The sequence below is a fragment of the Pteropus alecto genome, unplaced genomic scaffold (genome assembly GCF_000325575.1).
Source record: "Pteropus alecto unplaced genomic scaffold, ASM32557v1 scaffold194, whole genome shotgun sequence".
NCBI classification, from domain to species: Eukaryota; Metazoa; Chordata; class Mammalia; order Chiroptera; family Pteropodidae; genus Pteropus; species Pteropus alecto.
Window position 1 is genome coordinate 2291613 of NW_006436281.1, and position 12371 is coordinate 2303983.

General features: G+C 57.0%; 1 protein-coding gene across 3 annotated transcripts in view; it reads left to right on the plus strand.

Annotated features, from left to right (window-relative positions):
* Positions 1-141: 141 nt before the first annotated feature.
* The window catches only part of NPAS1 (neuronal PAS domain protein 1), a 14281-nt gene continuing 2051 nt past the window's right edge, over positions 142-12371 (plus strand). The window contains exons 1-8 of one of the 3 annotated variants that reach the window (XM_025046790.1): positions 142-403; positions 799-1034; positions 7564-7637; positions 7913-8002; positions 9415-9589; positions 10963-11078; positions 11260-11417; positions 11964-12070. In XM_025046790.1, the coding sequence (XP_024902558.1) occupies positions 282-403; positions 799-1034; positions 7564-7637; positions 7913-8002; positions 9415-9589; positions 10963-11078; positions 11260-11417; positions 11964-12070 (1078 nt within the window). In that variant the 5' untranslated portion in view covers positions 142-281. Of the gene's footprint in view, positions 404-798; positions 1035-4457; positions 4651-7563; positions 7638-7912; positions 8003-9414; positions 9590-10962; positions 11079-11259; positions 11418-11963; positions 12071-12371 lie in introns of those variants that run through there. The other 2 variants (XM_015589258.2, XM_015589259.2) reach the window with 2 other exon arrangements.

Consider the following 12371-nt stretch of genomic DNA (forward strand, 5'->3'; position numbering starts at 1 on the left):
CACGTCCTCACCCTGAGCTTCGCCCCGGACCTTGCAGCCTGAGAGCTGCGGACTCCTTACCGAGGCCTCCAGGTAGGGGAAACTGAGGCACCATCCAGCCCTAGCTCCTTGCTGGGATCCTGAGCCCCGCAGGAACCTCCGTTTCCCCACCAGGTCTCCCGGTGGGGGGGCCCTCCGGCACTAAGCACTGCCTGGGGCTCCTTCCCCCCCGCAGGGGACGCACGTCTCGAGTCCTGCAGGCTGCTCTGAGTCTGAGCCCGCCTGAAAGGGTCCCCGCGAAGATGGCAGCCCCCTACCCCGGCAGTGGCAGCGGAGGCGAGGTCAAATGCGGGGCAGGTCGTGGCGGCAGCGTCCCGTGGGACTTTCTGCCGGGGCTCATGGTCAAGGCCCCGCCCGGACCCTGGTGAGAAAAGCCCCGCCCCTCGGGCCTGGCCCCGCCCCCAAGGAGGCGTTCCGGGGGAATTCACACTCACTTCTGCCCCGCCTCCTGGGGCTAGAATCTCTTACCCTGCGTTGCTCATCCGGGGCTCTGTAACCCACCCCCACAGTTTGCTGTTCCCAGCCCCTTCCTCATGATCCGTGCCCAACACTCCTCATCTCTCCCCTCTTCCTCCTAGTTCCCCCCAACGGCCGGGTGTAGAATCCACACTCGGATTCTGCCCCCACCTCCAGAGTGTTGGATCCACTTCCAAACTCCCATCCAGTCCTCAGACCCCATGTGGCGGGGCTCCCCCCACCAGGCCCCTCACCCCTGAGCTCCTGGGCCCCGCTGACGCCACCTCCGCGCCGCCCGCCCAGTCTGCAGGCGCAGCGCAAGGAGAAGTCCCGGAACGCGGCGCGCTCGCGGCGCGGAAAGGAAAACCTGGAGTTCTTTGAGCTGGCCAAGCTGCTCCCGCTGCCCGGAGCCATCTCGAGCCAGCTAGACAAGGCGTCCATCGTGCGGCTCAGCGTCACCTACCTCCGCCTGCGCCGCTTCGCCGCGCTGGGGGCGCCTCCCTGGGGGCTGCGGGCCTCCGGGCCCCCGGCCAGCCTCGGTGAGTGCGCATGCGCGGGGGGGGGGGAGGAGCGGGGGTCCCGACGCCCTTCCCAGGGGGCAGAGGAGCCGTGACCCCAGATCCCCTCTGGCCTTCCCCCAGCTCCTCGACCCAGAGGGAGGACGGCGTTTGGGGTCAGAAATTTTGTGTGTTGCTTCTCTTCTCCGAGCCCCAGTTTATTCATCTGGAAAATGGGCACAGGAAGTAGGAAAGATTTCACTAGTTGTGGCCTCATCAAGGGCCTGGCAACACCAGGAATCATAGTAGTAAATGCTATTGTTTTAATTGGAGCAGAGGTAACACGAGGGAGCCCCGCAGCTCCGTGGGTGGGACGGAAGGGACCCAGCCTGGGCCTCCCATCCGCTAATGAACAGCAGACCCCTGCACCCAGAGGACTCTGCAGTCAGGATGCCCAGTTTGGGACAGTGGGAGGGAGAGTTTCATATGGCAGGTAAGACGGTGAGCTTCAGAAAGACCAACCTGGGCCCCTGTCCCCACCCAGCCACTCCCCAGCACTGCGACCCCAGGCAGGTCACCGCACCTCTCTGTGAAATGGGAATCGTGGCGGGACCCGTCCCTGAGGGCTGAGGAGAGGATCAACCAGCTAATACATGTGTAAAGATCCCGAACATCCCTGGCGGAATAAGCAATGTGTGGTGACTGGTGTCAGTGACGACTCTGCAGGGTTGTTGGGGGGACCTGTGGTTTATTGAGCGTCTACTGTGTGCCTGCTACTGTCCTGAGCCCTTGAGATCCAGCAGGAAACACTAAAAATCCCTGCGCTGGACGGGCTGACATCCTAGTGGCCAAGGCACAATAAGAAAATAATCAAAGAAATAGAATGTGTAATATGTAAATATAGAATATGTAAAAACAGATATATATAGATACCTACTTTTATTATTATTCAGACTTTATTATTGATAGATACATGGAAGTGTTATGTTATTATTCTATCTTATGCATTACTGCTTTATTCATATTACTAGAAGACAGTGAATCGTGTGAATCTGAGGTCGCAGGTGACAAAGACATAGGACCCCAGGCACTCCCCCGCCCCAGAAGAGGGGGTGTCCTTAGCATGGGGTTGGGGGGCTCCAATTCCCCTCCTGCCCTGGTCCCTGGGTGGGGGGGGGGTGAGAGAAAATAGCATTGATTAAGCTCGCAATAAATCACCATTTAAATTTAAATAATCCAGCTTCCCAGGCGGTAATTAGGCGAATTGACTGGCGCCGAGAGAATGCGGCATTAGAGCTTCTGATTACTGTCATTACCGCGAACAACATGTGCTCCTGCCAGGGATAAACATCTTGTCTATTGTCCCGGAGCCCAGGGGATAGAAGGGGGTTGGTGCTAAGAGAGCCTCTCTGGGGTCCAGATTGCCCCCCATTCCCCGGATGGGCAAGTTGAGGGGGCGGGAGCTCACTGAGGTCACAGCACTGAGGTAGCAGACCCCTGGCCTCGGGCCTGTAACCTAGCACTGGTGGGGGGCAAGAACTGTGTGGGCTTCCTCCTATAACCCCAAAATTAGAAAATTGGGGGGATCTTCTGCTCTACAGGGTCTCTAACAGGGGGCCAAGAGTCTGCTTCTGTAGTTCAGATGGGGAAACTGAGGACAGGGTTTTAGCAGAAGTCAGAAACAAAGCATTGTGCCTCTCACTCTCTCAATAGTAATAATAATAATAATAATAATAATAATAATATGCAGTGCATTTCAGACACTGTTCTTTCCTCTCCTCTCTCCCGCTCTCTTCCTTCCTGTCTTCCTTTCCTCCTTGATATGTTCCCTTTAATTAGGAGATTGTTTCAATAGAGTTTTGAGGGTTTTTTGTGTTGAGCACTGTATGCAAATCAACTCGCTTAATTCTCTCAGAAATCTTAGGAGGGAGGCCGTACTGTGATTCCCATTTTATAGAAGCAGAAAACTGAGAGGCAGAGAAGAAAAGCTGTTGGCTCAGAGTCACGCAGCTCAGGGAGAGGCCCAGCTGAGTCAAATTCGAGTAGCCTGGCTCCACAGTCCACCTTCTCAGCCACCATCCTTGGCATGTTTGTAGGTCTGCAAGAATGGGTCCCTCCTTGCAGGCCTCAGCCTCCCTCTGGACCTCTCTCTGCCATCTGTAAAATGGGACAACAGGGGTTAAAGACTAGCCCTGGGCCTCTGAGTCTGGGGACAAGACAGCCCCAATCTCATATCAGCATTGGTCATTCATTCAACAAACACCCACTGAACACCTCCGCTGTGCCAGGCACTGTTCTAGGCGTTGGGGACACAGCAAGGACGAGGACAAAGTCTCTGCCCATCATCTCATCTCCTGATCTCATCTTCTTCCCCTGTCATGTCTTCAAACACACACACACACACACACACACACACACACACACACACACACACACACACACACTGGCCACCTTGCTGTTCTTCAGAGAATATGCTCTCACCCCAGGGCCTTTGCACTTGCTGTACCCTCTACCAGGAGCTGCCTCCCTTCTGAATGTCAGCTCCTCAGGAAGGCCTTCCCTGACCAGTCCGTTACAAATGACAGCCCCGCCTCCTCCCTAGCCCCAGCATTCCTTATCTTCCTTTCCCGCCTTATTTCTTCTTACCATCAAATGACACCACAGATTTCTTATTTCTCTGGTTTACCGTGTCTCTCCCTGTTCCCTGAGCCTGGAATAGTGCCCGAGGCACAGTCAGGACTCACTGCCACGGTCAGGTGACTATGAAATGGAGACAGGAGAGAGGAAGGGTGACATCTTAATTCACAGGTCAGGCACAGCCTCTCTGAGGAAGTGACCTTTGAGCCGGGACTGGATGGCGGTGAGGGAACAAGCTATGAACATCTAGAAGGGTGGTCTAGGCAGCGGGAACAGCATGTGCGAAGGCCCCGAGGCAGGCTGGGACCGGCTTGCTGGTTTGAGGGCGTCTGGAGAGGAGCGACTGAGGCGGAGGCGGGGGTGGGAGGTTGGGAGGTTGGGGGGTGGAAGTCAGCAGGGGCCAGGGCCTGCAGGGCCTCGTGGGCCATGGCGAGGACTTTGCTCGCCGCGGCGGTGGTGAGCGTAGGTGGGAGACGGTGCAGTGGTCCAGGGTGGGGGCTGCGGGGTGGCAGGTGCTCGGGTTCAGGCGTCGCAGTGCGGGTCGAGCCCGTGGGATTTGCAGAACGTGGACGCAGGTGTGAGAGAAAGAGGGAGGCCGAGGTGCACGGCAAGGACCCACCCAGAAGGGTAGCGGCGCCCCCAGTCGTCCACGGGAACGTGGGCGAGAAGAGCGGCGTGACTTGGGAATGAGGCGCCTTCCATGTGCATGGACCCATTCTGCTGGGTCACTGGGCGCAGCCCCCAGATGAGGCTGAGGAAGGCGGAGGCCGAAATGCCCCGCCCCCAGCCCTCCGGCCCGCGCACGCGTCGTGGCGGGGTGCTTCCCGCTCCGATCGGCCCTGCTCTCCAGCACCCCGCAGCAAATCCCTGAGGGCAGCGGATGGGAGGTGAAGGGGAAACCCCTACCGCCTGGGAGAGGCCCTCAGTCCCCCCTCTGTGCGAGGGATGACGACTGTGGGAGACAGTTTTTCTTCTCCAGCCGAGTCGGGATCCAATAAGAAACTCAGCGAATGTTTGCTGAGTGCGTGAGTGACAGTTGGGGTTTGGACGTGAGGAGGGGGCAGATGGGGGAGGAAAGAAGAGCCACCTGCTGAGTTTGGGGACAGAGGAGTTTAGCCATTTGGGGAGCAGAGGAAGCAACACAGGGGAGGAGTTGGGGAGTGGGTGGGTTTGTGGGGAGAGAGCCTGGGAGTAATAAGACGCATCAGTCAGTGATGGGGACAGACCCCGGGGCTTCCCGTCCCAGGGGACAGGCCCAGTGTTTGGGGTACCAGCCAGTGGCTGAGCCCTCCCCCTCCACCCCACATCCCCTTCCTGCCCATTAACGCTGTTAATTGCAGCCCGTTCAGTCTGACCTGGGCTGATCCTGGGAGAGAGAAAATGAAGGAATTAACAAAAATGACAGGGGAAAATTGCGACAATTAGCAGGCGGCATTGTTCCCGCCTGTCACCCGGCTTGTTCGTGCTGCATCTAGAGGGAGGGGTCCCCATTAATCACCCCCCGTTATTGTTCCTGGAGCTTCAGGCGGGGGTGGAAGAGGATGTAACCGCGGGAGGATATTGGGGGAGCTCCTGGGAGAAGGAGGCGTGGCCTAGACGCTAGGAAGCGGGGGGCGGGGCCGGGGGCTGCGCCCTGATTGGCGGAGGGGCGGAGTTTCGCTGCCTGGTGTTTCGATGGTCTGGAAATAATAGCGATCACGCTATTAATGCTCATTCTGGTTCCGTGTTTCGGAGCTTAAACTAACAGAATGCTCAACCAGCCTGTGAGGGTCGTGCTCTGAGCGAGCCAACCCACAGAGGAGGAAACTGGGGTCCCAGAGCACGCAGCCACGGAGGGACAGCCCTACCGCTGGACGGACACCAGACCTGGCCCCTTAGCCCTGCAGGAGCCAGGTGCTTGGGGACCCTCAAAATCACTGAATCCTTCGTCCGGCTCCGCAGCCTAGGCACGGGGCCCCTTGTGGGGGGTCGTCCTCTGCAGGTTCAGGGACGGGATACTGAGTGGGAACAGGGTCCATGACCTCTGTTCACACCCAGCATGGGAGTCTAGAGCCCTCAGCCCCTGATGGGGGGCTGGGCCAGGGGGCCTTGTCCCTCTGCCTCTGTCTCATTTGTCACCTTGATCTTTCTGCCACTTTCTCTGTATCTGTCTGCATCTCTTTTCCTCTATCTCTCCATCTCTTTGTGTCTCTGTCTATCTGTCTCAATTTCTATGTCTAGGTCTCTGTCTCTATCTCTTCTATAAAAAATGTTTTTATTGAGGTAAAATTTGTGTAACACGAAATTCACCATTTTAAAGTATACAGTTCAGTGGCACTTTGAACATTCACAGTGTTGGGCGACCATCTAGTTCCAGAAATTTTCCATCGCCACCCAAAAATCCTGTACCCATTAGCAGTCACTCTCTGTCCTCCCTGCCCCTACTCCAGGCCCTGGCAGCCGCCGATCTGCATCCCGTGTCTGTAGATTTGTCTATACTGGACATTGCGTATCAGCAGAATCCTGCAGCACGCGGCCCCTTATGTCCGGCTTCCTTCACACAGCATGGTGTGTTCAGAGTTCATCCATGTGGTAGCGTGTGTCAGTGCTTCATCCGTTTTTATTGCTGAATAATATTCCATTGTCTGAATATAGCACATTTTATTTATCCATTCGTCAGCTTATGGGCATGTGGGTCGCTTCCACTTTTGGCAGCTAGGAATAACGCTTGTCGTAAACATTCGTGTACAGTTTTTGTTAGAGCACGTTTTCGATTCTTCTGGGTGTATGCCTGCGGGTGGAAAGGCTGGGTCAGATGGTAATTCTGTGTTTACCCTGTCGACAAACCGCCACACTGTTTTCCAGAGTGGCTGCTCCATTTACGGTCCCCCTCGCAATGCCCTGGGGCCCCGATTTCTCCGCGTCCTCACACCAACGCTTATTTTGTTTTATTTTTTCTAGCCGTCCTAGTGGGTATGAAGTGGTCTCTCATTCTGATTTTGATTTGATTTTGCTAATGACTAATGATTTCAGGCACCTTTTTCAGGTGCTTGCTTATCAGTCACTTGTATATCTTGTTTGCAAAATTTCTATTTATGTCCTTTGCCCATCTTTGAATTGAGTCGTTTGTCCTTTTTGTTGTTGAGTTGTAATGTCCTTATCTCTTTCTTTATTCCTTTATATCTCTCTGTCTATCTGTTTGTCTCTCTGTGTCTTTGTCTCTGTCTCTGTTTCTCTGTGTCTCCCTGTCTCACTCTGTCTGTCTCTCTCCATCTCTATCTCTCTGTGTCCCTGGGTGTGTGCGTCTGTCTCTCTGGATCTCTCTGTGTGTCTCCCTGTCCCTCTTTGTCTCTCTCTGTCTTTCTCTCTCTTATTTTCAGTCTCCACTGCGCCTCCTTCTCATCCTTCGGGTCTGAGCTCAGACACAACCTTTTCTAACAGGCCTCACCCCATTCTGCTTCACATTCCGCTTCATTTCACACCACCTATTCGATTCTTCATAGCACTGGCCACCAATGATAATTCTATATTGGTGAGTTTTTTACTTGTCTATGTGTCCCTGGCCTGGGTGCCCCTTAGGGGCAGGATCGGGCTGTCCAGGCCACCTCCATGTCCTTAACACTAACCAGCAAAGAGCCTGCTGTGCAGTCAGAGCTCAGGGAGAGTACTGGCTGGATGGATGGATGGATAGACGAGTAAACGGATCCCTTTCTGCATCGCCTCGTGTCTCTCTATGTGTCTAAATCTCTAGGTCTGTCTGGCCCACCTCGGTCCTCTCCCTCCTCCCCACATCCAGGGTCTCTCCCCCACAGAGCTCAGGGTCCCACAATACCCCAAGATGGCTACAGGACTCCGGGGAAGAGAGATTTGCAGCCTGGTTCCCTGGGGGCCGGCCTTCTGAGGCCAAGGTCATCAGGATCACAGGCCCCAGCCTCACCCCTCTCTCTGCCCCCAGCCCCAGGCCGCAGGGGCCCGGTGGCGCTGGTCTCCGAAGTCTTCGAGCAGCACCTCGGTGGACACATCTTGCAGGTGAGGCCCCTCCCCTGCCTGCTGCTCCTTGCTGCCACCTGGTGGCCATGCCTGGAGACAGCACCCTTTTCTCCTTCATCCTTCCCATAGGGAGCATCAGGTCTGGAAAGCAGAATGCTGGGGCTCCCCTTTCTGCCAGCCCCTTCCTAGCACCACCAAACCCCCGTCCCCCACCCCCACCCCAGAATAAACCATCCTAGGCAGAGATCAGATTTCAGAGCCTCTAACAGGTGCCAGGCCCTCCTCTCCCGCCTCCTTTGTCTCTCCCCCTCTAGTCCCTGGATGGCTTCGTGTTTGCCTTGAACCAGGAGGGCAAGTTCCTCTACATCTCAGAGACGGTCTCCATTTATCTGGGTCTCTCACAGGTAAGGGGCCGCAGCAGGCCACCTGCACTGGCTCAGCTGCCGTCTCTCGTGGCAGCCCACCCATGCCCTTCCTCCGTCCTGGCCTCACCATCCCAGCATGAGAACATGGACTGAATCTGTGGTTCCCAAAGTGCATCCCTCGGAACCCCACACGGCACCCCACGTGGTTCCTCATAGGCAGAGGGTTATCAAATTCACGGTTCCATTTGAAACCAAACTAGTAGAAGGATCAGTTTGCCAAAGAGTGGTGGCCAGACGCACCGTATTTACCAAAGCCTGTTTCTTCTTCATTCTGAAGGGCTACAGCAATTTGTATTGGAAGAGCCTGGGTTTTGCCAGCTTTGGGAGGTCCTCTGTGGCGTTTTAGTCAGCTGGCTTGTTCTGTCTTTCTCTCAACCTGCCGTCTCCACCCCAGCTCCTGCAGCCGGAAAGGCGTTTTAGTCAGCTGGCTTGTTTTGTCTTTCTCTCAGCCTGCCGTCTCCACCCCAGCTCCTGCAGCCGGAAAAGGAGGGCGGGGGGAAGCCAAAAGCCCGCTCCCCTGGACTCGTGGCTCCTCGTGGCAGCTTAGGCCTTGCCAATCCCTCCAATACAAATTGCTATCAACTGTGATCATTTTTAGAAAGATTTTGGCAAATGGTAAATTTAGAAAATTCAGTGTGTTGGTATTTGGCCTCTGTGAGCGGCTTTTCAGTGAGTTGCCGGAGGTTGCTGGAGGAGGGGAATGTGGACAGGAGGAGGAAGGGCAGGAGGAAGGACTGAGGAAAGGCTCGGCGCTCGTGCGGGGAGTTCGGAGGGACCAGGGATGGAGGGAAGCGTGTGACCCCAAGCCCAGGGGTAGTGGGAGCCTTGGGTGGAGGCCCGTGGTCAGATGAGTAACTAAGGGAAGGCTATTTGAGGGGGCCCCGAAGGCCAGAAGCCCAGTGAGGACGCCGGGGCAGGAACACAGCAGGGAGAAGATGGGGGTTTGGGGGAGATATGGGGAGAAGGGGACTGCTCTGAGAGGTTTGGTGGGGCGTGAACTGAAGGTCAAAGTCTGATTAAAAGGACCTAACTCTTTAAAGAGTTTGAAAGCCATTCCACTGTTTGTACCTTGAGTTCCATGCCTGCTGGGACATCCTGTGGTTCGCATCGGGGCGCAGCTGTTTGCTGTAAGTTGGAGGCTTTGACACGCCCTCCACCCCAACCCCCTAGGCAGCGTCTTAATAGAGTAGGCAGGGACAGAAAGTCGTTAATAATCACCGGCTTTAAAGTCGGAGAGCACGGGAAGAGCCTGGGATTGCATCCTCCTTTAAAAATGAAAACACAAGACCCGCATGAGGTGCTCCTGCACGTGGACCAGCGAACCTGAACGTGATGCGGGGAACGACTGCCCGCACCTGACCCGGCCCTGCATTCCCCTCCTTCGCCGGCAGGTGGAGCTGACGGGCAGCAGCGTCTTCGACTACATCCATCCTGGGGACCACTCCGAGGTGCTGGAGCAACTGGGGCTGCGGGCCCGGATTCCCGGGCCCCCCACCCCGCCCTCCGTTCCCTCTTCTTCCTCCTCCTCCTCATCTTCCTCCTCGCTTGCGGATACGCCTGAGATCGGTAATTCCAAGGGCCCCCAAAGGATGCCTGATCAGGGGACACACGATACACTGTAAACAGCTGATTCATTTATACAAAAACCACTCTCGTTAGGGTTGTGCAAAGCTAGTTTTTGTAAAGCGAATCAGTCTAAACTGAGGCAACAAGACTTGGCTCCCTAAGAATACCTGGATCCCCAGATTTGAACTTTAGAAAGACCCCTCCGGCTGCTGAGTGGAGGTGGGTGCCCGTGGGTGACAGATAGAACCAGGCTTTGGTAGATGATAACAATGCACGTTTAATAGGTATTTACATGTGCCATGCCTCTACGTGCATAAATTGATTGACTCCTAACCACAGTCCCACAAGGCAAGAACTATTACTCCCTCTGCTCTACAGAGGAAGCTGAGGCACAGCACAGAGAGATTGAGTTAATTGTTCTAGGTCACACAGCTGTAAGTGGTTGAGCTGGACTCCAGCCCACATTCCTCTAACCCTCTCTCCAATGGAAAATTCCACTCCACGTTGGGGAGGGAGGGTGTTGGATGTTACCCTTTAGTTCCTTTCAGCTCTAAGATGTTGACTGACTGTGAAGTTAACTTTCCTGTAAATGAGATTTTCCTACGCGAGGTTTGCTTTACACCAAAAACATCCGAGTTGTCAGCAGTGCTTGCAAGTTTGGAAAGATGGTGACACGTACAGGACTGTTGGGGACTGTGTTTATGGTTGCACCTAAGTTTGAGGGACAGGGTCATCTGGGTGTGAGCATATTTATGACTATCACAGGGCTTACAGAACGATCTATATTTATGAGTCTTATCTGTCACCCTGAGGCCCTGCCCTGTGTCCAGCCCTGTACTGGGCATGGCTGAGGACACAGTAGTGACAATAGCCCCAACTCCACCTTCCGAGAGCTCACAGTCCAGTGAGGGATACTGACCCGTCCCCAGAGAGTGACAACCCGGAATGGGCAGGGCTGGGGTAGGAGACCCCAGTGGGGTGTCTGACTCAGCCTGCAGGTCAAGGAGGGCTTCCTGGAGGAGATGTCTGACCTGAGACCTGGAGGTTGTAGCTAGAGATGGTGTCAGCAGGAGGCAGCTCTTGCCAAAGTTTTAGGCCTTGGTGAGGACCTGGGTTTCCTCTCAAGGGTCCTAGGGAGCCATGGCAGCTTCAAGACAGGGAGGGACAGTGTCAGAGCTGAGCTGTGGAAAGCCCTGGCCAGCTTCCCCTGGGAGGGGTGGTTAGTGTAGGATGTCAGTGAGCTTGTAGAACCGTTATGCAGGGCTCCGCGTGGCTGTGGCCATGACCTCGTGTCTGGCCACAGAGGGGGTGGGGGGTGGCCTGTGTGTTTCCCCTTCAGGACCCCCATACCCTTCCTTCGCCCTCCGCCCCAGAGGCCGGCCCCACCGAGGTGCCCGCTTCCGCCCGGGTCCAGGAGCGCTCCTTCTTCGTCCGCATGAAGTCCACCCTCACCAAGCGGGGGCTGCACGTCAAGGCTTCTGGGTACAAGGTGGGTGTGAGCGCTCGGGCCCAGCCTCATCACTCTTGCGTCCCCTCGCCAGCCTGGGGAGCGCACCTGCCTTCCTGCCAGCTGTGTCCCTTTGACTACGGAGCCAGGCCGGGTGGCGGGGTTAAGGTCCTGCTGCCCCACCTGCCCCCGCCCTGCCTCCAACCACGCCCACCGCCTGCAGGTCATCCACGTGACCGGTCGCCTTCGGGCCCGCGCCCTGGGCCTTGTAGCCCTCGGCCACACGTTGCCGCCGGCCCCCCTGGCTGAGCTGCCACTGCACGGACACATGATCGTCTTCCGTCTCAGCCTCGGTCTCACCATCCTTGCTTGTGAGAGCAGGTACCAGGGGTGGGGCTGAGGCGGGCCGGGGGGCGGTGCCCAGGAGAGCTGGGGGTGGGAGGGGGCTCCGCAGGCCTCGGGGTGTCGCGGGGGCTGCAGAGCCGCGGAGGGCAGGGGTTCGCGGAAGGAGGGAAAAAAAGTGGAGGCGAGGGGCCTGGGGGGCGGAGGCGGGACTGCGCTGACGCAGGCTCAAGCCCTCCCTTGGGGCGCCCCTGGCCGCACTCCGCCCCTCCCCGGTCCCCTCTCCCGGCCTCTTCCGTCCCTCATCCGCGTTCTCTTGCACCACGCGGTGGGGGGAAATGAGATGGTGAAATAGTCCCTCCGTTCGCGCGCCCCTGGCGTGCCCGGGCCGCCCCACGCCCAGGCCTGCCATCTGCTTGAACGCCCGGGACGCTCTAGGAGGGGCGCTGTCATTTCGCCCATTTTGCAGAGGGAGAACACTGAGGCTCAGCACTCCCCAGGGACGGCGGGAACCCTGAGTGGTTCCAGAGCCAACCCTGCCTCTCCCCCCACCCCGGGGTCTCGCCCCCACCCTCACCCCCGCAGAGTCAGCGAGCACATGGACTTGGGGCCCTCAGAGCTGGTGGGCCGCAGCTGCTACCAGTTTGTCCACGGACAAGATGCAGCCAGGATCCGCCAAAGCCACTTGGACCGTGAGAACCCCAACCCTTGCCTACCTGCACCCCAGACCCGAGTACCCCAATGCCCGGCTCCCTGGAAGTCCTGCTTCAGAGCTGACCACAGCGCCTCCTGCTGCCAACTCCAGGGGCTCAGCGGGGCACAGAGGAGCAGCGAGGAGGCTCTGAACCTCAGCCCAGACTGGGGTGGGAGTGGGGGGCTGTGGGGCCTCAGACCCGCCCTCGGAAGCCCAGGCGCGCGATGCCAGCACCTGGGGCTCTGACTGTCTCCCTCTGTGCTTCTTGCCTTTCTCTCCTCCCCGCCGCTCATCCCTCC